Genomic DNA, 22879 nt, shown 5'->3' on the forward strand with positions numbered 1-22879 from the left:
GATCTAATCTAACTATCTCGCTCTATTTTCGGAGTGCTGCAAGGCACCAAGGGCGTTGAATCAGGGTCGCCAGTTCAGGAACCACTTGTACCGCCGTAAAAAAAAAGCCAATTGGTGAAAACAAGACCGTGTTTCGTTTCTGCTCTTGAAGAGCCATGCTTCTGTAGTTCCTGGCTTATCCTTTCTTCCCAGCAGCACCCAAAGAACACCCCCGAACCTCCCCCCGAACTATTGCTGCACAATAGTCAGCAGCTATTGAACCTGATCTTTGGGTTCACGTGGCTTACAAACCACTTTCCTTTGCCGTAAGGTTATAAAGGATTAGCAAGTACTTTTTTCTCCCTCAGTGCTCCGTTTTAACTCGATTCCATTAGCATTAATGGGAGCGACACATGGCCATGAAGCAGAGAATAAACTCTTAAGCCCAAGATGTGGATATTAGCAGCAAACTGAGAAATGCAATTTCAAAGTCTATCCCATAAAAAGTATAAAAGAGCAGAAACTATTCTGAACTCCAAATGAACTGTGTAAAATATTGTATTTTATACTGAAATGCTTGAGTTTCTCCACCCTAAGTAAAACACTGGCGAATTTTGACGGAAATATGACTGAATACCTTATTTTAACTCAGATTTCTGGTGTACAAAAAGACTAATTTATCAGCTGATGAGTTTTTTGACCTTAAGATATGCTTATATACTTTTCTAACTCATCGTATGTCATTGAGTGAAAAACTGTGAAGGTCGAAAGACATTTTTTTTCTAACCTTCCTATGTTCTTCCATTAACATTGCAGGATATGTTTTGTTTTTTCTTAATTGTCTTTCTAAGGGAGAGATGGCGACGGTGTCAAAGACAGTGTAGGCAAGGATGGGAGAAGCAGGAGAACTTCTGTTACACCAGAACCAAGAGCTTAAAATGAATCTCTGGCAAACAACCAGAGAGAGGGGAATAAATATTCATATTATGCATGAGTAGACAGCTTAAAAAATATGAAATTCTGATGGGTGCCCACAGGGCTGTGTATTAACATGCTGCTGTCAGAACTGGTGAACTTTGGTGGTTTTCCAAACCAGTGAGATTGTGGTTTGGGTTTGTTCAGTTGGTTGGTGCTAAATGAGAACCGCTCTGGCCTCCGAGACCTGAAATCTTGCAAACTTGCATGTACAGTTTGACCTTTAAATTCAAAAGCAGGATTGAATTTGTAAGGATAGAGGAGAATCCCGCAGCCAGTGTTCAGAGCTATGTAAAACATGGTATGTATTTACATGTCATATATAAATATTAATTTTCCATCTTTTTTTTCCATTTTTTCCTGTACTTGAGGCTAAATGTTCGATTCTTCAAACACAAAGAAAACTATAGGCTTTCTAAGTACCAGGGGATTAAATGACAAATAGCGTAAACAGGCGCAGACTGTAAATATGAGGTTGTATGTAATGCAGGGATATAAACTGGCTAATACAGCAGCACCTCTGAAATAGGAAACTAATTTCAAGGATGTTGCAATAAAAGCTCTGACTATAGGAAGTGCGAGGAGAGGTTCCTGGTGCCAGCGTCCCAGCTCGTGCCCTTCGGTAGCAATGACCAAGACCCAAATGAAGTTTCTCTGGCAGCATTAGGTGTGGAAGAAGCAGCACAAACAAGCTAATGAAAAGGAATAAGGAATGCAGATGACAATAGCGTATTGCCACTGTTTCTTTCACAGGATAAGAAAACCCTTGTCATGCAGCTTCTTTGCCAGCAGGAACACTAAATATCTGGATGAGCCTGTGGCCAGCTTTGCTCTTGGGATGTTGGAGGCACCCACCCTTGACACGTGTGGCTGCTTCTCAAACATCTGCTTTCCTTTTGGCTGTGTTCTGAGTAATAAATCTATCTGTCTATCTAAATATGTATTTATATACATTTTAATATACATTTATATATAAGTTTGTCTCTAAATCTAATCATTCAGCTTGACTCCACAGCCTGGAGCGTCATGGTGTGGTCCTCTGTAATTTCCAAGTGGGCAGCAGCAACGTGTCGCGCTCCGGCAGATGGATGGTTGCAGAGGTGAGCAGGGCTGATGCTGCTTCTGTACTTGGAGCTGTGTGGTATGGAACCAGCCGTGGCAGGGATTGTACAGCGTTGGAGATGCTCTCAGGTTTCAAAGCACTCCGGTCTGCCAGGAACGGCTTTTCATACCATTTATTATCCAGTTGCCTTAGATTGCAGAGCAGGATGATCCAGGCCTTTCCAGTCCCCTTATCTCTGTGGTTTTATGGGCAGAAAGAGCATGTGAATGCTTGGTAGAGTCTGTTCATTTCTGTTTTGTCAGGAAGAGCAGCAATTCCGGTCACGTTGTTGCATCTCTGACAAGAGCAAGTTCCGATGACTTTGCCTGTTTCATTATGATGCACCTTTAACATTTTCTTACTGCCATTAGCTCGTCTCGTTTGGACTGTCATGGGAGGGCTCAAGGCAGTGAAAGCGAGAGAACTTTAGTTAGCTGGTATCCGTAGCACTATGGCAGTAAAAGAATACAAAAATAATGTCAGTAGGTTATTTTTTCCTCACGCCTGAATAGGCTGATAGTCTTGATTTTATCCAGCACAGTAATCCAAATTATTTTCTATAAAATTGCATATTTTCCATTCCACACCTATTCCTTTGTGTGAACGTTGAATTTGAATTGGTGTATTGCATTTGAAATTGAAACAATTGATGAAGTACTGTAAATTCTGGCCCGTTATCGAGTAACTTTTCAGAGACTTCAAACGTTACTGCCTTTAAACCTGCAATTTTTACTGTGTTATTCCAGTCCTTTACAAGTAGCTGGGCTCATAGGTCAGAGGCAGTGCTGTGCTGATCAGTATGGACACAGCCTTCACACTCTGTAAAAACGGTGTTGGTGGGATTCGACAGGCTTCCTGGCCCACCTTGCCATCGGTGGTTGTCACCGTTTCAGCATCGCTTGGTCAGTGTTCTTTGGAAAATGTCTTGTGCTTGCCTCATATCCATGGGGCTAGAGTAGATTTGTACTGCTATGGGTTGTTTTAGTAGATAAGGAATAACCATTTTTTCATCTTCAGAGATTATCAATTGTACACTGCCCATAAAGAACTGAAGAATTCAGTTCTCCAGCTCCACAGGTATGTGCCAGTGGAGAGACATCGCTTCCTAATGACTGACCATCTGTCTGCTATTGCATGTTTCAGAAGTTTTGTTTTGAACGTGGCTGATAACGCATGGTGCAGGGTTTCTTCAAGTCATTTGTGGCTTAATTTCCACATAATACTGTAAGCTGGAATGTGCTAACGAGCACATGTACAATGAAAGAGAATTGCTTTTCTATTTGAGCGTAATGTTCTTCGGTTGGGCTGAGGTGAACGTGGTACCTTCGTACCCACCAGCCCTCTGAAGCTGAACGGCGCAGAGGCTGGTCGCAGACACGTGTGCACCATGAAACCGTAATGAAACAACGGCTATTGAATTTCACAGGAGTAGGGTTTCAGTCATGTGTAGGTCTTTTTACCTTTGAAGATGTCATCATAACCCCTTTAATTGTGTTAAAGACAACTTAGTATAATGCCTTCAGTTTGATTTTTTTTTTCAGCGTATTATTTGTTTATAAATTAAGGGTCCACATAGACTTTCATGTTCTAGTAGTCTAAATAATAAAACTCAAAATAGATCAAAATCACATGGAAAATCATGCCATCTGAATGATATACCTCACAGGTGTTCAGAGAATTCTCTTATTCTTCAGGAAATGTTTACACATTATCATTACTCCAGTTCTTTCTGTTGGATATTCATAGATAAACTCAATCCAGAATGAATATTCAGAGTGTTATTGTATGAGTTTTAGATCACAGTTGTGATCTTACATAATTATTTCCATCCTTAGGATGTATGTCTGTCTATATCTTGGCTTATACTTAAAAAGTAGTTTATTTCCGTTATCACAGACACTGATTCTGCATAAGAGAGCTGGTATTGCTGACTGTGTTCTTTAGCATCTGATCTGGCTTCAGTGCCAGCCTTAAATCTTAACGCCCTGGCCATTTGTGCCACTGAGCTCAGCAAATGCTGGACTTGCCTACAGCGAAGCCAGTGCTCAAATAGCGCCATTACTGACTCCATCAATAAATGAGGTGGAGTTTAATAAACATGATTTTCTCTTAGTCAAAAATACATAACTTTTTTTTGAGATATGTCCACCTCCCTCTGCAGAGGTGTTGGGTGTGTTAACGAAGCGACTCCCCGTGTTAGGGTGTACTGGATGGATCTGGCCGCGGAGGAACTGTGCAGTGGGTTTACTTTGCAGTTGTACAAAATGCTAATCTTTCAGCAAGGAGTGTGTATTTTCGTGAATGTCCCTTTTTTTGGTTTATTTTGTTTTTAATCAGTGAGTACAAATTAGTGCCATGAATTTTAGCAGCTGTTTTCAACTATATCATTACTACTTCTGAGTAACTGGAGTATCAGTTGCGTCGGATGGGGGGTTAACTTTTTTCCCAAGAGGGAAGGTAAGACATATTTTCCTTAAGCTGTTGAGTTTTTTCACACTAAGCAGGGGAACAACGCAGCAGATACCTAAATCTGTTGACCCATTTAACCACAATCTACATTACCAGAAACCCTCTCTACACCTCCCTGATTTTTTTCCCCATCACATACATTGATGGTTCTTTGCTCATATGGAAAGCTGTCCCAGAAAGCTGAGGCAGGCACTTTCTGTACACATCCCTCCACATGTCGTGGGTTTGGTGGTTAGTCATTTTGAAACAAGAACAGCCCCTCTGTCGCTCTTTCCGAGGTCGGTCTTGATCCAGCAGTGTTTAAGGTCATGCAAGGTCTTTCTTTTTCTGTCCTCACTGTTCAACTCAATCTAATTTAAATTCATGTTGGCTATGCCTCAGCCCCTAAGAAAGGACCTGGTTAAATGACACCTGGTGTTGATAGCACAAAATATAATTTGAAAAAGAGAGGCAGAGTTTAAAGGAATAATCTCAGAGCAGCACTTCGGGGCTGTCCATATTTTATGGCCTTTTTGTAATTACACTGGATAGCACACGATGTGTGCGTTCGGCTGGTATCAAAGCCAAAATTTTCTGCGCTTAACCAAAGTCTCAGAACTCTGAAAAAGGCAAAAGAAGTTCTATTATTATTCAAGGGGGGTTTTAGCAGTTGCTGGACACAGTTTTTATATGTAGTCCAGACATGAATGAATATTCCTTATCAGGTGTAGCACATTGTTTAAAGAATTTCAGGCAGAAAAAGTCAATTTAGAGTATAAACTGTTGTTCTCTAGAATGTCTAAATCAGGGGTTTATAGGCAAAAAAGGATTAGAGAGAGACAGAGATATGTAAGCACTGATTTATTCATGAGTGCATGCTGCTGTATTCTCATGTTTAGGAAATATAACTTATTTTTAAGTTTGAAAATCTTTCTTGACTTCTAACTCACAACTAGTCGCAAATGCTTGATTTTAACAATTGACAATGAAAGCAATAATCTTTGGTTGTAAAATTGCAAAGGAACTTATTCAGCTCTAATTGGACTATTTCCACGGACACCAATTATTTCTAGGACACAATTAAGAGTCTTTTGCTAGGTTTAAGTAAAATTATGACTCAAAGCGTTGCATGAAAGGCACAATTATAAATGAGCGAGCTGTGCATCTGCCGCATGTACTCCTCCCTCCCCTCAATCGTGGTAACTCCAACGCTTCAGGCCGCACTTTGCTGGATTTCCTTAACAAACCCTGGGTGGAAAAACTTCAAGTAGAAGCTGATGATGGGGCTGGTATCCAGTAGATACCTCAGTGTCCTGGGAGCTTTTAAGGAGCTCTTCTCCATATGGCACTTCAAACAGAAGGTTTAATCAAGTATTTTGTAGTTTCAGGCAACTGACCTGTTCATTTCCAACCGCAAGCCACAGTCAAGGTTGTTATACGACGCCTATCCAAATTGCCTTCTGCAGCTGTGAGCATCTCACCTTTGTGTTTCAGAGCTGGAGGGTGCATCTCTGCACGTTGTTACACCAGAGTCTGGTAAACATTTGGTTTTTCTCCCAGCTCCATTCAGGTGAGAACCTGAGGTCATCAGAAAAATCAGGTCAGCCCCCAAAGCTTCCCAGGGAAGATGAAATAGCTGTGTGTCATGTCAACATTTCCATTTTTCTGACAGGTAATTGAAGCAAAAAGGTTGTAATTATTCTGACATTACAGAAGTTGCAAAATGAGAGGCAGATGCCTCCTCTGCTGTTGAGCCTTCCCCAAAGCCACCCCTCCTCAGGTCTGCTCAGACACGCCTTTGGCTTTTGATTTCCATGATGTGAACTTGTCAAACACGACAACCATGGACTATTGGCTGCGTTGTGCCAGGGAAGGTCGGTGACCTTGCTCAAAAATTGATGAGGAGCACAGCAAACGCTGGAGGAACCAACCCATCTCTGAGCATTGCCATTGGCCCCTTTGGGAACTGTGTCATAACACAAGTTTGTGGTCAAACTGTTGAGTGAGACTTAACTCACAGCAACTCATGACTGAACAGCACAGCAAGAGCTGTCGCTTTCCTATTTGGGAGAGAAAAAAAATCAGTTCAGATGCTAAGGACAAAAACAGTAAGTGGCAAAGAAACATGTAAATGAAATCAGCTGTAAAATATCAGTGGTTTGCTCTTAGGGCTAGTTAAATGAAATAAGTTAGGGTTTTTTTTTTCTTGTAAACATTTACTGATCATAGCAAATAAAACTTGTAAACATAATACAACTGTTAAGCTTCATTAAATTTGCAGCAGACAATTAATTTTTTTCACGCAATTCAAAGGGTCTTCTGTAGTACTGATTCAGTTTAATTGAATGTGTTACCACAACCAGACAATAAGAAATATATTGAAGATATCCATCTGCCTTGCACTGAAAACCTCATGCATTTCGTTCTCTGTGGCCGTCAGAGGCCTTACTAATTGCCTCATTTTGGCTGGTTTACAATCAGTGTGATTTAGCCATTAACATGGTTAAAGTCGTCTTGGTGAAGAGCTTGATATTAAAAAGCATAGATCTCCAGCCCATCTCTCTTGCCAATTTTGGACTTGTTTCTGCCATTATTAGAGTTATATTTTTAAAAGCAGAATTATAAATATATTGACTCTTAGGAGCAGCTTCTCCAGCTACTTTGCCTATCTGATTCTGATGTAGAGAGTGCCAGTTGGGGGGAAATATTTGCTCTGGAAAATGGCAAATGTAGCAGATTCTTCTCCCCACCACCCTCCTCTTTCTCCTCTATGTCCCTCCAACCCCCAGCCAACCTTCAGGCGTGTCAGGGGTCTTAAAACTGAAAACTGCAGAGGTAAATAAGGAAGTCAAGATAAGAGCCAGTGGCTGATGATTATAAATACAGCTGATTCAGCACATAATGTGGAAAAAAAAAAATCCTTTTCTTTTTTTTAGAAAAGTTCAACCATTATGTCTGTATACCTTGTAGAAAGGGAAAAAAAAAATTTCACATTTTTGTTCTGTATTTTTATCTTAAACCCACAATGTTTTGCTGAGTCAGCATTATTACAACCTCTCCTGAAATAAAAAAGGTTTAGAACAGATTCCTTAAAAAGCTCGGTGCTTTTGTTTTAGGAATTTTCTTGTCCTCTGCCAGGAAAGCAAGAGGTTCAGGAGTTCTCAGTCATCGATATAAGATTGTGCTGTTTAGCTCATCACTGAAGATCAAATCCATACATTAGCTGACAGAGATGACCTGTAGGTTAAACACAGACTCTTAATGAGACAAAAGCAGGTTAATTAACACTTTTCATCAACTTGCTTCAATTTATTTTAACATGTTCTCTTTCAGAAAGGTTAAAATATTTTTCAGTTTTTGAATATAAATGAAAACCTAACATAGTTAAAATGAAGCTATAGATCAAGGACTTCTGATAGATATTTTAATCAAAATAAAGGTAGCGCATTTGATTATGTGTGTGTGTTTATGTATGGGATTGTATATAATGCATAAGGAACAAACTGTTCTATCCGATAGTTAATTTCATAGGTGAAAAAAACTTAGCCAGAGCTTGTTAACTGGAAATTGCTATCAGACTGGGGACAGTTACAAATTCATGAGAAAGGGAATGTGTCTGAACATTTTCCACCCATTTCCCTAGCTGTTACAGAGGATTACTTTAGCCCTTGAGGAAGAGCTGCTACAAGAAGTAGGAAAAGCTGAGATCTGCAGGACGAACCGTCTTGGTACAACCCAGTTAACGAGGCTGTGCCGCCACGCAGAGCAAGACAGGAGCATAATCAAGAGAATCAGGCAGCTGGAGGTAACTGAGCTGGTTGACATCTCCCGTGCCGGCGGCTCTGGCAGTTCACAGTTCGTGCTGCTGACTCTGCACACGTAAGGGCTACTTAAGATATAAGGAGTCCAACTGGGCTTGGATATAAGGGGCCATATCTCAGTTCCTGCAGCTTTGTGTATATTTGTGGAGTTACCAGGAATTTCTAGCAGTGGAAGATTTGTCTCCTAGAGCTTTTAGTTTCATTGAACTATTTTGGTTTCTAGAAAACAAAATGTGACAGTTGTATCTCATGTCTTTTCTTTGCTCAAGAAACTCACATTGTAAGTCTACTAACGTTATGAGTTTGATCTTCATCCCAAAGGAGGATACAGTTTGTCCTTTTCCAACGCATGCAGTGAGATGAACTTCCAGACATTAGTTTCATGGGAATCCCAGAAATCTTGGGTAAATTACTGCCATACTCTAAGATAAAACAATGCAACAGAGAAAACTGAGATCATTGTAGTGTATGGTCCTGTTGAGGAAGACAGGGGCAGGTCTCCCTAGAGCCACTTCTCTCCACACCAAAGTAATTGCTGTGCAGTTAGGGATAGGGGAGATAATTATCTAAACGTGATATGAATTGAGAAAGTGACTGACAGTCTGTGTTTCAGGTGAAGATGAAGGAAGTCGTGTTGGAGAAAAAAAGAGGAAAAGTGATAATGACTCTCTTATCCTAAGAACTTTATATCCTTGGAAATAGCGACTAAGAACAGACTGGCCTGAAGGCTGTCTCTTAAACATCAAAGATACAGAGGAGTGTTTAGAAAGCACATTTTCTGTCGCAGGAGGAAAAAGCATGAGAGTGTTGAAGAAAAGAATTTGGGACAGTACTTGGGGAAATACCACTGCTTTTGTGTATTTTCTCTGAAGCATTTTTGGAAGCAGCTTAGCAGATCTGAACTTCTGAGGTTTTGAGCTGTTGTGAGTTTTTTCTCCCTGCGCCTAGCTGGATTGCAAACAGGTTAGTCAAAGTTCTTATCAGATAATAACAGCCAAGTGGCGCATGGATTAAGACTAGGAGTGATGGGTTTTGACACATCAGAGGGCAACTAAGTCGCTGCTGAACAATGACGAGGTGGTGCTTGCAGTATTAGGGACTCCTGGGACCTGATTTATGCCTCTTCTCATGCAATTTAAGTAAGATTATGAGCAATCCCATCAAAGTTAATACAGAGTCTAGAGTCCCTTTTCTTAATCCCGAAACCATGACGGCAGAGAGAATTTGATACCAGACACCACCAGAAGGTGAAGTTCTAGGTGTAGCGTATCGCAGCATTCAAGCTAGTCATTTGGGAATATGACATGGATATGAGTGTTCGTGACTCAAGCAGGTTGGCTCAGAAATACAAGGAGGTTTTGTCACTGAATTAACTGGCCGTGGCTTGGGTTCATTCTCTGTCACGCATACATTTGGAATATGAATTTTGTTTTCATTATATTTGAAGTTAACTCTGTCATGAAGAACAAGTGATCAAAGTTGTAGGTTTTAGTACCATGTTTTCTTCTAGCTTCATTGTGAATATAGCTCAATAATAATCTTTATTTGAGTTTATTTAGAAAGTCAGAAGTATTTAATCAATTAAAATTTCAGTTCCTTTCATGTCTAAGTGTGCAGTAGAAAGTCTCTTGTGTGCTCAGGACCAAACTCGTCCATCACTGAAACCAGGCTGAGAGGAGAGACGGTAGCGCTGACACACTATTTGCTCCTCCTCTTTGCGGGTATCTTCGCAAGTTGGATCTTGATTCTTGTTTCAAAGTGATTTACACAAGAAAAACTTGTGGCTAATTTGAAGTGAAATGTCATATAACAGGAGAAATGTCAGGGACACTTTTTAATGGTGCTCTGTATTGAATATTTATTCAGCAGAGTAGGAGCTGGGGATTTTGAGCAAGTTATAATGACAGGATGGTCTTGGAGGTTGCTATTTTCATTTCACGTGTGATCCATCCTGCCCCTTCCTGTAACATCAGGACCAGGGCCCAACCAACAAGAGAGTGAAACAGTAGCACATCCCTCAGAAGAAGGATTTGCCTTCTCAGTGTGTCACTAATTAATTGGAACATGGAGACACGAGTCACTTCTGTGCAAGACAGCACAGGACTTTGAGAAATCTTCCCTTCACCAGGAAACAAATTAGATCTTTGTGGCCCAGAAATCTTTTTTTCAAGGTTTGTTTTGTTGGTTCTGTTCTTACTGTCACTTGATTTGTTCAGAAATAGGTGTCTGGGCTTTCATCTTGCCTGTGGTAGTGTGGAAGTCTCAGCAGGGTTTCAAGAAAAAGTTAATCTTAAATAAAAATATCTGCTGTGCACAGTGGTATAAGACGACAAAACAGTTTATAATGAAGGTCTTATTTCCATTGTATAGGCTGGACAAATAAGGCAGCAGAGACTTTTAATGACTTGCTCAAGGTCAGACAGAAAGTAAGGAGGAGAACTCATTTCATTCCCTCTCGCTCCGAGGTCTGTGCTCGTGCTGGCCTTTACCACACCGAGCAGCCTTGCTCTTCACTCTCTGCTCTTCCTCCTCTTTTGCTGATCTGATTCTCTTTTTGATGAAATTCTGTTAAGCTTACCTGTTTGTATTTGGTTGTGATTCAGAGTCTAAATAGTCAAACTAGTGTTTAAGGGGCTTGCCCCTCACAAGAGCCGTGTGCAAGCCTGCAGGTTTGGATACCCCACTAAAGAGAGGTAAAATCACCGCCTCTCTCTTGCTTTTCTTCCTCTTGGCTGTCTTAATTTTTTGGATACTTGTACATTCCAGAGGTTTGTAGCTGTGTTGGTGTAAGTGCTATTGGGCTTTCTTGATTTGACTTAAACTTGCAGGTACTTTTTGATAATGTATATTTTCCACAAGTTGACCTGAATAGGCTTAAACTTTTCTGTTATTTATACGTACAACTTGAGCAAGAGACCAGTGTTATCATTAACTAGAGGCATCCGTTTTCTGTTTGAAATCACATTTCATTTAAACAATTCAATTTTGATTTAAAATAATTTTAACTAGAAGAAAATGAGATGTTACCTGTGACAGCAATAACTTTTTCTAGGTGTTTAGTTTATTAAAAAGTTTGATTTTTTTAATTTGAGGTTGACTTTTTGAGCTGGCCTAAGATTTTTTTTAACTGAAAATAATTTTTTGGAAGTTATTTGCATACTTGATTGCCTTGCCTGCCCGCAAATTATCATGCCTTGTCCTGCCCAATGCGTAACAACTTCTTAATTATGTCTTGTTGTCTGGATGTAATTTCCTGAGGCACTAGAGAAGTGCCCAGATTTCTTTTTAGTGCAGATTGTGAATAGCTTGGGAATTTTAGATTTTTCTTTCTGTGGTAGAGTCATTTCTCTATGGGAGCTATTTGCGAGAACTTCTACTAATTATATTCTAATTATAAAATAGTAGGAGCAGATGCTGCTTTAGAGAAACCCTTGGGTTGAACACATTCACAGGATGGATGCAGCGACCCACCCAGCAGATAAGCCGTTGTAATACCAGCAGGAGATGAACACTCCATGGTGACAATGGAAATGGTCATTTTTCCTGTTGACAGATAGCCCTGAGTTCCAGTGGGACACTATCTACGTTGTTCTTCGGGTTTTTGTATTGAGTTTTGTGTTCCGATGGAGATTCAAACTCTTTTAATAAACAAGTACATTGGGTACTTAACTGAAGTTAGTGAATCTTCATAGCTCGCTTTCAGTCAATAACTTTTTTTTTTTCCTTTGACATCTGCCAAGAGCTGGAGGGAGGAAGGGCAAAAAGGAATTGTACATTAGAAATGGGGAAAGTTAGAGTAAGGGAGTAAGTCCTGATTGCTCATTACAGCTCAACAGCACACACTCACCAAACCTGAGGGTTAAGGCCTCTGGAAGCAGCAGAGAACCTGCTGAACTGGAATGGGTTTGTATTTTAGAAGTAGGGTTGAGAAGTGGTAAAGCTGCTAAATGGCAGAAGTTTGACTTTGGAATCATCCCAGGTGGTTTTTTCATCTAATAATGACCATTTATTCAGTAGGTCTCAGCTTTCTGCCTCCTGCAACATTTTGTGGTTTGTGTGCCTGCGTATCATATTATTGCTGCTCAGTTTCTCTTCGAAAATTTTTTATTTATGGTCATTACTATTCAAAACATATTTAAAAGTGCCATAAATCAACCATCTCTGCAGGCTAAACTGTACCAAGGGGAAAAGTGCTGTTGGCCACTCTGTACACGGGCTGCACGGCAAACTGCCTGGCATTACATTGGCACGATTACCTGTGGCTGATGTGACAAGGGGAGCGGTGATTGATCCTTGAGCGACTTGCAATTTATCAAAGATTAGATATGATTTCTCCTGTATCTGATTAACCTTCTCGGTAAGATGGCCATCATTTTTGCAATGACAGTAGATTATTCCATACTTGAAAAGACAGATATCAGCTAGTTGCAATCAATAGCCCACAAAAGGTAACACCTTGAATTCACTGAGTTATCTATGAAGCGTGTCACAAACGGTTCAGTCATTTGTCAAATACACCGATTTCATTTAAGGCACTTCTGAAGTGAAGTGGCTTTTATTTTAGTCTGAAATGCAAAGAGATAGAGAAGGTGTTTGGGTTTTGTCGTGCAATCAGGCACTGTAGCGTGCTGCTATAAAGAGCAAGTACACGTTTCTGTGAGTGACAGATTTGATTGTCATTTCCAGACCCCATTACATATGATTTTCTTTGTCACAATTGCATGGAGAGAGTTTGATAAGATTGCATCGCGCCAGGTAAAATGGAGGTTAAAATGAAGTATTGTGCCCTCTTGTTATTTAAGTAACACTCTCTGTACTCTCGGTGGAGTGGATCTATTTTCATGTATTTTGTCTCTGAATTTGCTATAATGGCGCATCCCTCCCCAGTATCCTTTGATGCAGTTCCATTCTTAATGTGTTTTCAGATTTAAATTAACCTTCATTTGTTATTCAGCCACACAAAGAACAGGTATTTGGGTATACAGAAATGCAATCCCTTGATTGCCTGCCTGGTCCCTGTCTGGGAGGTGGGAGGCATCAGCTCCTGGGAGGGAGGCTCTTACATCAAGTTTAAGCAGTTTTCAATCCGTGGGAAGCTCTTCTTCCATGCCAGTTTAAGAAATATGTTAACGACTTGTACCTCGACTGCAGTTCAGCTCTGAACCCTAACCCTAACCCTAATGGCTATTTAATAGAATTGGTTAATTAGATGGTTAATCAAACTTGAAACTAGTGCTTATCTGCCCAGGGCCACATAAGGAATATCAGCAATGTGAACGGAAATCCAGCCCGAGGAAAAGCAGCACTCTGTCCATTTTCTCTTGTGGTGGATGCAGCCCTGTATGCTTGGCATCCCTTACCTTGGTCTTACCTGCTTGTTTGAAGCATCTGCTAATTGAACACAAACTCTTGCACTTGAGCATTCACGCTTGAACCCGAAATTACTTTGCCACCCGCACTGGCTTTTGTTAAACGGCTAACGGATGCCCGGACACGCTCCTGTCGCAGTTGGGATGCAGGGAGCCAGAGCCTCGTGTGCTGAAGTGCCTTTGGGCTGTATGGTCTGCTCCTCTCCTGTTTTCACTGGCTGATTTGTGGTTTTTTGCAATGCTTTCCCCTACAAAGCCATGAATATTTACAACAGACTTTGCCTGCTGAGGTGAAAGAGTAAAGGGGAGAGGGCTACATGCTGCAGACCTTCAGTGGAGGATCTTTTACGAAATTCCCATTAGCATCCATTCACCAAACCTAGCAGCATGAACGTGCAAACAAATGTTGAATAAAGTGAAATGGGCAAGGCTGGAAGAGGAAAGGAAGGAATAAGCCTTTGCAAGATCTTGGCAAATGTCCCTTGTAAGTAGAACAGTCTGAAGGCACCACGAAGTTTTAGGGGGAGTTCTGATTTCTTCAGGTTTTTACCCTGGATAAATACATCAAAATGTGAGTCTTCTCTTTTCTTCATTCTCCTTTGACCTCCTTCTCTAGGTTGGGGCAGATGTCTAAATAAACATTCAGGTATTAGGTGCACAGGTTTCAGAAACCAGCATTGGAAATGCTGACATTATCTCCTTTTTAAAAATCTGTCTCTGAGATGCTCAGTTCCACTGATTTGAGGCCAACAACAGGAGCTGTATCTCCTGAGCGTGTTCCAGTTCAACCTTTTATTATAGTCAAACACTCTATGTTCCTTCAGCAGCCAGGGCTGGCAAAGCATATCTCATTGATTACTGAGCACTTGGAGATCCTGAAATGAAAGGCACTGCGGTTACGAGCATCGCTGAATCCCTTCCCTGCAGAGCGGAGGATGCAGCCTTCGCAGCTGAGCCAAACTGGAAATGGGCAGATCTGGAAACGGGATGCCAAGTAGCCGTCTAACGCCAACAGGTCTGCCTGTCTCTAGGTGGGGAAAAAAACCTTCTGGTCAGTTAAAATCTTGCTGAGGGGCACAATAGATGTGACAGCGCTTCTTGCTTTGCACTGGTCCTCTTGTATCATTCAGAAGATACTCGCATGCTCTGGACTGACCTATTTGAAAAAGAAAAAAAGTATTTTATTTCATTATTTCTGAGTATCAGGCTCTGATTCGTTTTATGTCACTTATGTCGTGCCACTGCAGACTGTGTCCCGCTGTGTCGTGTCCTTCAGATCAATGCGACACAACACGGCGCTGCGTGAGCCACAACGCACAAACGAGTAATCCCTCCTAACGGACACGCAATCAATAGGACATCAGGGTGGGATGGTTTCTTCTGAGGTTGGATAGTTGTTACCCGCAGACAGTACCCGCGGCGTCGCAGCCCGCTGGTTTGCAGCTTGGAGACGCATCACTGCTTCCCGAAACGAGACGCCAAACGCAGGCGGAGCTAACAGCTAATGACGGGCTCCCGTTAGCAGGGGACGAGGCGAAGCAATTACAGCCTTCCTACAGATGGGAAATGCTGTTCGCCTCCGGTTCCTCTTCCAAATGGAAAGCTGGCAAGAAAACTTTGTTAAACATCTCTTCTAGTATAAACCAAATATAGGAAATAAGTCAGAAATATACCAAATTCTCTGCAGCGTTAAAACAAAGGGATGTAACACAGGACAAAAGCGGGTAAGGAAAGCTCAGGTCGCCCCAGTGCACCCCGTAGCGAGGCCGGGGCCAATGGCAATGGTGTCCCACGTGGGTCCGCCAGCTGAGGACCCTTCCTGCTAGTGTTCATGCCGCTCAAACCAGACGGCTCCAGAAGCCACCAGCCTGCCTGGCGCGCAAGGAAGACTGCGTGTGGAACAGAAAAAGTGCTGTTTCTGTCACACAAAGCAGGCTGAGGGAGCTTTCTGGTTTCCCTGTGCCGTCAGTGACACCTGCAGACCACGGTGACCCGGGTGCAGAGTGTCCATCCCCACGCTCCTGCCCTTCTCAGTACCGTGCAGGAAAGGTCACCTCTCCTCTTCCTCTGTGGCCAAGCCCAGACCAACGTAAACCTGCTCATCTCCACCATCACTGCATTTGCTGTACCTACAGGACACCTACTGAATAGGTTTGCATTTACAAAGTAGTTATTTTTTTCCCGTTTCCTATTTGAGACTGAAAACCAGATTACTTTACCTCCTGATGACAGCGGGCTTTTCATCCCTTGAGAGCATTCCCGCTAGCACATGCTAATCACTTATTCCTTGTCTAAAAAAATTTCTCAGTAATGCCAGACAAACTTTCTCAGAAGTGATCTGGAACAATTTTACTTGTTTTCTGTCTATTCTTCCCAAAGGAGAGCTGGGAAATGCCAGGCACTGCTTCCCTCCGCAGCCAGCCATAAGGGGTGACATTGCCATTAGTACTTCTTACCATTTACCTGCAAGTGGATCTTTCGGAATTATTTTAAAAACTACCTCAAAATGCACTGGAGTGCTACAAAGGTAACTATCATCTCAAAATGTCACCAAAATCACAATATTTTTTTAATTAACTGTCCTTGCTAATAGTGCCCTTACTAAGCAAAGGCATCTGAGGACACTAACCTGCACTTGGTAGGGACGGGATGGTGACAGGGCATTAAGATCAGCGCTCTCGTAGTATCTGGCTCCCTAGAATCATCTCTCTTGCCTTGCCAGTGGACAATAAATAAATGAGTAGCTAGCTCAGAAAAAAAAAACAATCATCAGGTTTTATTTTTTATTTTTGACTTGGATGCTAACCGACATGATTTTGGTATCATTAAAGCACTCGCCATCATTTTGAAAGTGCCCAATGTTACAGGTTTTGAAAATGCAAATCTAATAATTCTGATTACCGCTTGGCTGCGGATCGCCAAGGCGTGCCTACACTCGGCTGCCCACAGCCGGCTTCCGAGTAACATTTTCCATTTCTGCCCTGCTAGGGTTATTAAAGGGGGGGAGATGTTTTTGTTTTTTCAGCTTTCCCAGTCCTTGAGAAGAGATGGGTTCTCCCTGGGTGATTTGTAAAGCGCATTGCCGCTACTCGCGCCGCTGCTGAGCGTGGCTTGGGTCAGAGCCCTTCCCGCGTGCCATGCATCGCTACACTGTGTCAGTCCATCCCGCAACCTCCTGTGCTCAGCAATTCCGTTGCAATGCTTCTTGACATGACTGGATTAAGAGCTGGGGGCCTGATTTTCGGTGGCACCGGGCACTTGCAGTTCCTACGTCCACTGTGCTGTGCTAAGCTGCTCTGGAAAGCAGGTCTTTAGCAAACACCCATGTTTTCATTCTTTATATGTTTATAAACCGTATGCATTGCAGAGTGAAGAATCAGCTTTACAGTGCAGACTTCTCTCCTCATGCAGAAAGTGCCATGGAGGCAAGGCTTGGCTACAGCAAAACCTGGTGCTGGCTCTTGTTAAGGACCATGGCTTACGTGGATCATTGTGGGATTCATGTCAGAGTGCTCCGGGCTCGGTGGGAGGCACCCCTTTCATCTCCAAGTCAAGCTCTTCATAAATATTTCATCCAGGCTTTGAACGGGGCAGAGGATGAACTTCAGATGCTGAAAGGAGTTTCAGTGATTCTGTGCCTGAGCCCACTGCAGGTGTGGGCACTGCTGGAGCATCCTGAGCTTGGGACGCTCCAGGCTTCTTGAGTTTCAGTAGTTGCCATCCAAGTGACTGTAAAACCCTGATACATCGGTTATAATCAAAAACTATGTCATAAGTCTCAACAAGAATTAAACAATATTTTAGTAACTTGCACTTATACTGCCTTTCACCTGAGAAACTTAAAATGTTTTACTTTTATTAATTACTTAAGCACCATAACACTTACTGTGGTTCTGCTAAGAGTTACTCTATTTTGTTAGCAGTGAAACCAAAATATAGATGAATTAAATTTGTCCAAGGTGATACAGCTGAGTCCCTCAGGACTTGATCTGAAGCCTGTTCAAGGCAGCGATGAAATCTTTTTCACTGCCTCCTGTAGACTCTTGGTAAGGTCTTTGAAAACCCAGGAACGGCTTCGCATCCCTTGAATTTCGGTGAGTAGTTCTGCCCGCTGCGTATCTCTGTTGCTGTGTCCTTATTATTTTAGCAGAGAATTAAGCAGCCAGCCAATACTCTCTGGAAGAAGTAGTTAAGATTTTGGTTTCATGTACCAGAAAATGAATAATGCTCATAGTATTTTAGCATGACAGCTGTGTAGAATAGTGTATGGAATAAGAAAAAATATCTATCTCTATCTGATTTTCAGACTTTTGGTCTCATTGTTAAGCAGTATTTTTTCTCCTTTTCATTTCCTCTGAGGCCCTGTAGAGAAAAATTACGGCATTTTTGTCAACAGAAATCAAAGACAAATGTTAACTTTAGAGGCAGAAGGAATTCACGGGCACAGATGAGGAGCTGAAGTCTGCATAATGTGTCATGGCTCATCTTTCTGTGCCACCATTTTGCTCATACTGCACGACTAAAGTGAAAAAATAGACAATTAAACCAGTGGTAAAAGATCCATGTGAATTCCAGCTGTGAAAAAGGGATTAGTCCTGAAGCCCGAGGTGGAGCTGATACGTGCTGCTGCTGGTATTTAACAGACAGAACTCACTATGTCACAGATACCCAGAGGTTTGGGGGCTTTCTTTGGAAATGCTGTGTTTAGGACAATGTCCTTTCTCACTTTTCTTCTGCTTCACCTCCCCAAAATACTTGCTCAGTTCTCACTCAACAGGTCAGTGACATCTTGTGTAAGACCACAGAGGTCCTAAAAAGAGAGTCAGCCTGACTAAAATCTGACGGAACTGACCCAAATCAGCCTTACGTCAGGCAGAGGAGTTACTACACCCAGAGCTACGTCGCACCCCAAAACCCCTCTGTCTGGCATTGCTATAGAACTCGGCTTATTGGGGTAGAGTTTTGGTTTCCATGGTGTGAAAGGTTTGGTTGGTATCGCTCATCATTTATTCTTTGTGTGGGCCCTCCTCGCATGAAGAAAACTACCTGGATTTAAAATGTAAAACCATCCATCAGACAGAGGACGTGGCCAGTATTCTAAACAAGCACCGAGTTTTCAGTAAACATAACATACAATAATGTTAGTCTGATCTTTCCCTTTCCAGGTCCAACCACATATCACTCATGTTTTTTATATACCCTTCTTCGTTCTGGTTTTGGAGATTTTACATTGAGAAAGTTTTCTTAAGGCAACACTTAATTTAGGAACAACAAAACAGGGGTTTTTTTATAACCATGGTGAGCAATGTGTGACTGTGAAACAAATCTTTGAAGTAAGAAGAATCCAATAAAATAATCTCTGATCTCTCAAGTTTTTTCAAAAATGTTAACCAAGCCTTTTAGATCTGCTGCTCTCTTTTGCAGCCTTTTCTTTTCTTGTTCGTCAGGGTAGTGGCTGGAAGAGGATTCTGGAAGGTTTATTAACAGTGTTTCAATCCAACAAAAAAAGAAAGGTATCGGAGGATAAAATCAAAGATGTCATAGCTCACTTGTTGCATTAATGATCTTCCTAAGTGATCACTGCAAATTTTTCGAGTTCTGGTGGCAATGCTATGGTTGCGATAGACTGCTCACGATCTTTTTCAGCTCCACGTGTCTCTCCATTTCTCGGGACAGGATTAATGCTCTTTCTTTCCCATTTGTTTTCTTTGTTTGTAGATCCAACCCGGGTTATGGTGTCACCTTTCAGCATGGATGTCACTGTTGGGGAAAGCATTGTCTTGCCCTGTCAGGTATCTCATGATCACTCGCTAGATATCATGTTTACCTGGTCGTTTAATGGACACCTGATAGACTTTGAAAAGGATGGGGATCACTTTGAAAGAGTTGGAGGGGTAAGTATTAATACTAAAGCAATCGCCTCGCAGAAATGACCGTGGATAACGTAGGAAAGGGCTACTAATAGAAGGAATGGACTTGACTAAGTTAGTAATAGGAGATGTTATCTTGTGTCTTACAGAGTGAGAAGATGAGCATTGCCAGTACACTACTTCATTGGTGTAAAATTGTTATAATTTCTTAATGGCGTGACAGATCTGCTCACGTGAACGACGCATTCACATTACAGTGAGCTGTGTGTCAGAAGACGTATGTTTTCTCATTGCAAAAAAAAAAAAAAAAAAAAAAAAAAGCCTTGTCATTCAAGGAAAAAGTCCAAAATAGTTTTTCTCTGACCATAGCAGTAGAAGAAATGTAAAATATAACAAGTGTAGAACTTTGTATTTATACAGAAAATAGTGAGAAATCAGACAATAGCCTCAAATTTGTTCCAGCAGTGCTTACTGGCATGTTTATCTGTCTCCGTCTGTGTCCTCCTCTTGCCACCACACGCTTAGAATAAGTATTTTTCCTTTACACAAAATAACTTGCGTAGCATTACAAACATCACAGCTGTCGGAGATGACGTTTCTTTTCAGTCTTATGTGTGCACGTTTCCTGGCAATGTCAAACTGGTGTGTTCGCGTCATTTGGTTTGTATGTTTATTTGTTTATGGGAAACACAGTCAGTACCCATTGTCGATGCAAACTTTTCTGATGTCCAGAGGATTGTGTATTTGAAAATTGAAAAGATGGTGTTTGTGGAAATCTGATAGCTAGGAGAAGAGTCAGGTGTGAAATGGTTAGGCTGGTTAGGCTGCCCATTAAATACAGCCCTGGCCACCGCTGTCGCTCAGGACCACGATCAAGCGGCAGCTGTGGGGAAGAAAAGGCAGCGAGAGTAGGAATCACTTCCCTTCGTTAGGAGAGGAAAAAATCTGCTTGGCTCATTTGTCATTTTCTGCCTCTCCAGGAAGGTTTAGGACCAGAGAGCCTACAGCAAGGAAAGAATGCCCACGATGGTCCTTCCGTGCTTGGTTTTCTCTGCTTTTACCTCAGTTGTAAAGGGCAGGTTGTTACGGCTTTTCTAGTAGTTTTAGATTTCTTGAAGACGTTGTGGCGCAAATTTTGGGAATCAGAGAGGGTCAGTATTGTAAGAGGTACCTCAGGACCTGCCCCAGCTTCTCATGCCATTCTTCTAACTAAAAAATAATCTCCAAATAGTTTTTTACTGAAAGAGGAGCAGCGGTTTCACAGGCTATGTCTGAAAGATGAGTAAAAAGCTTGCTTTCCTTTGTAATCATTCTCTTTTGCAGTTCAGTTTTCATCTAATTTAGCCTGTTGCGTATTAGGCAGGACTTGGGGAGTTTAATTTCAAACTTAATTGCAATTTGAACATGTTTTCTCATCCTTCCTGATGATTTTTTTCCACTTTTATTGGGTGAAGGTAGCAAGAAGAAGAAGGAAAGAAATGCAACAAATTTTCAGCAGAGGTAGAAAACTGGAAAGGGTTTTGCATGTTGGTCCAAGGGAGGTTTTACAGAGACACGTGTTTCAGGCAGACTGGCAGGCCATGTTTACATCTGTCAGGAGTGAAATTTAATACTGAAAGGAAAAGGAAATACAACTTACAAGCCTTGCTGTTATCCCTTAAAAAAAAAAAAAATCATTAAAAGATGTGCTTAAAGATTGATGCCTAGGGCACACATCAGCAGCAACGGCTCTTCTTGGCGACTGTGCCTGATTGGCCTGCAAAGCCAAAATTACAAATTTCATTAATATTCTTCAGTCAGAAAGCCACAATCACACAAGGTTACCCTGAGATTTTTGAAGTATCAAATGCTTTGTGTCTGGAGAAAAATTTAGAGAGAGTTTTTTCCGCTTCCTTTACATACAGAAACCTAATTAGTTCTATTCAACAGTTAATCAGACATGCACTCGGCATTTGGAAAACAAATTACTGCTGTTAGGTGGTGCGAGATTTCCTTGGAGAGTGCTGTTCTCGTGATCTTTAGCACAAAAAACGCCAGGCAATCAAAATGCTGGCCGTAGTACAAAGCCGTGAAACTATTGCAGATGTCCCATAATTTGGGCTGGTTTCCATTTACATGATAGACTTAGACACAACCTGGGCCTCTGAATGCCAGAGAGGCTATAAATCGGATATCCAGAGAGATAAAGGAGGAATCGGAGCGAACCTGCCCTGCATCAGCTCTGTCACATTGTTTTAATGGGGAAACTGCTTAACGGACCGGAACCAGGCTCCTCTGCCCCTGGTAGGAGCTGTAATTTTAGAAACACTCCCGCTCTTATCTTCAAGGCAGGCTCACATAATTTTAATAGGCCACGGCTTGCATTACTAGTGTTTTCATCAGCCGGTGTAAAGTAAATCCATTAGTCACAGTGTCCCTCATGTGATAATGATGTTTGGCGCTCGTTAAAAAGTGATTGTAACCACTTTTCCCGACTTTATCAGCAGGATTCAGCTGGCGATTTGATGATCAGGAGCATCCAGCTGAAGCATGCTGGGAAATATGTCTGCATGGTGCAAACAAGTGTGGACAAGCTATCGGCCGCTGCAGACCTGATTGTAAGAGGTATTTGAATTTTGTTACTGTTGTTGATGTTGTAAAATTACTTTTTTTTTTTCCCTATCTTCTGCTGCTGGTAAGACAATTCCTGGGCTCGGAGACGTGCATTGGGATCCCAGCATCTTGTAATTAATCTAAGAAATGAGCTCTAAGTACACGCTCATGATGTAAACGTTCATATCACGTTTTCAAACAGTGCAGGTAAAGATTCTTTTATATGCACATACTCACACAACAGCACAGGTAAACACACTCATACTTGTTCGTGTCCTGAATGCAAGGCTCGTGCCAGCGGAGCTCATTTGTTTGATGAACTGCTGAAAATGTGCGAGATTAGGCCCTGAACTTCCACTGAGAAATGTGCCCTTGTCTGTAGCTGGGCATTTCTGGTTTCCTCACAATATTGTTACGCTGTTTGCCGCGGTTCCCCCATAGCGGTACAAGCGCAGACGTTCGCTGTTGCGCGCTGTACGAAGAGCTGGGCCCCGGAGGCCGCGATGCCGCTGCTCTGCTCCCCAGGAGGTTGCTCCCCATTACTTTGACTCTCGAGGTTTTGCTGCAGCATGACTTCAGATTATTTTTTTTTTTCGTTTTGCACAAACATTTCAAAACAGCCTCCTGACGGGTGCCTCGGTTAGGTAATTTCCCTAGTGCTGGCTCTGTAAACAAACAGAAGGAACATTAAATTCTCAGAAGATGATGGTAAAAATACTGATC

At 41.8% G+C, this 22879-nt stretch overlaps 1 protein-coding gene across 3 annotated transcripts in view; it reads left to right on the plus strand.

The window, feature by feature from the left end:
• The window catches only part of LOC104482062 (contactin-4), a 321299-nt gene that overhangs the window by 287196 nt on the left and 11224 nt on the right, over positions 1 to 22879 (plus strand). For all 3 annotated transcript variants that reach the window (XM_086755278.1, XM_086755277.1, XM_086755279.1), the window contains 2 exons: positions 19413 to 19588; positions 22048 to 22168. In XM_086755278.1, coding sequence (XP_086611404.1) covers positions 19413 to 19588; positions 22048 to 22168 — 297 coding nt within the window. The remainder of the gene's footprint in view (positions 1 to 19412; positions 19589 to 22047; positions 22169 to 22879) is intronic.

Source organism: Chlamydotis macqueenii, chromosome 10 (assembly GCF_036417535.1).
Source record: "Chlamydotis macqueenii isolate bChlMac1 chromosome 10, bChlMac1.mat, whole genome shotgun sequence".
Lineage (NCBI taxonomy): Eukaryota > Metazoa > Chordata > Aves > Otidiformes > Otididae > Chlamydotis > Chlamydotis macqueenii.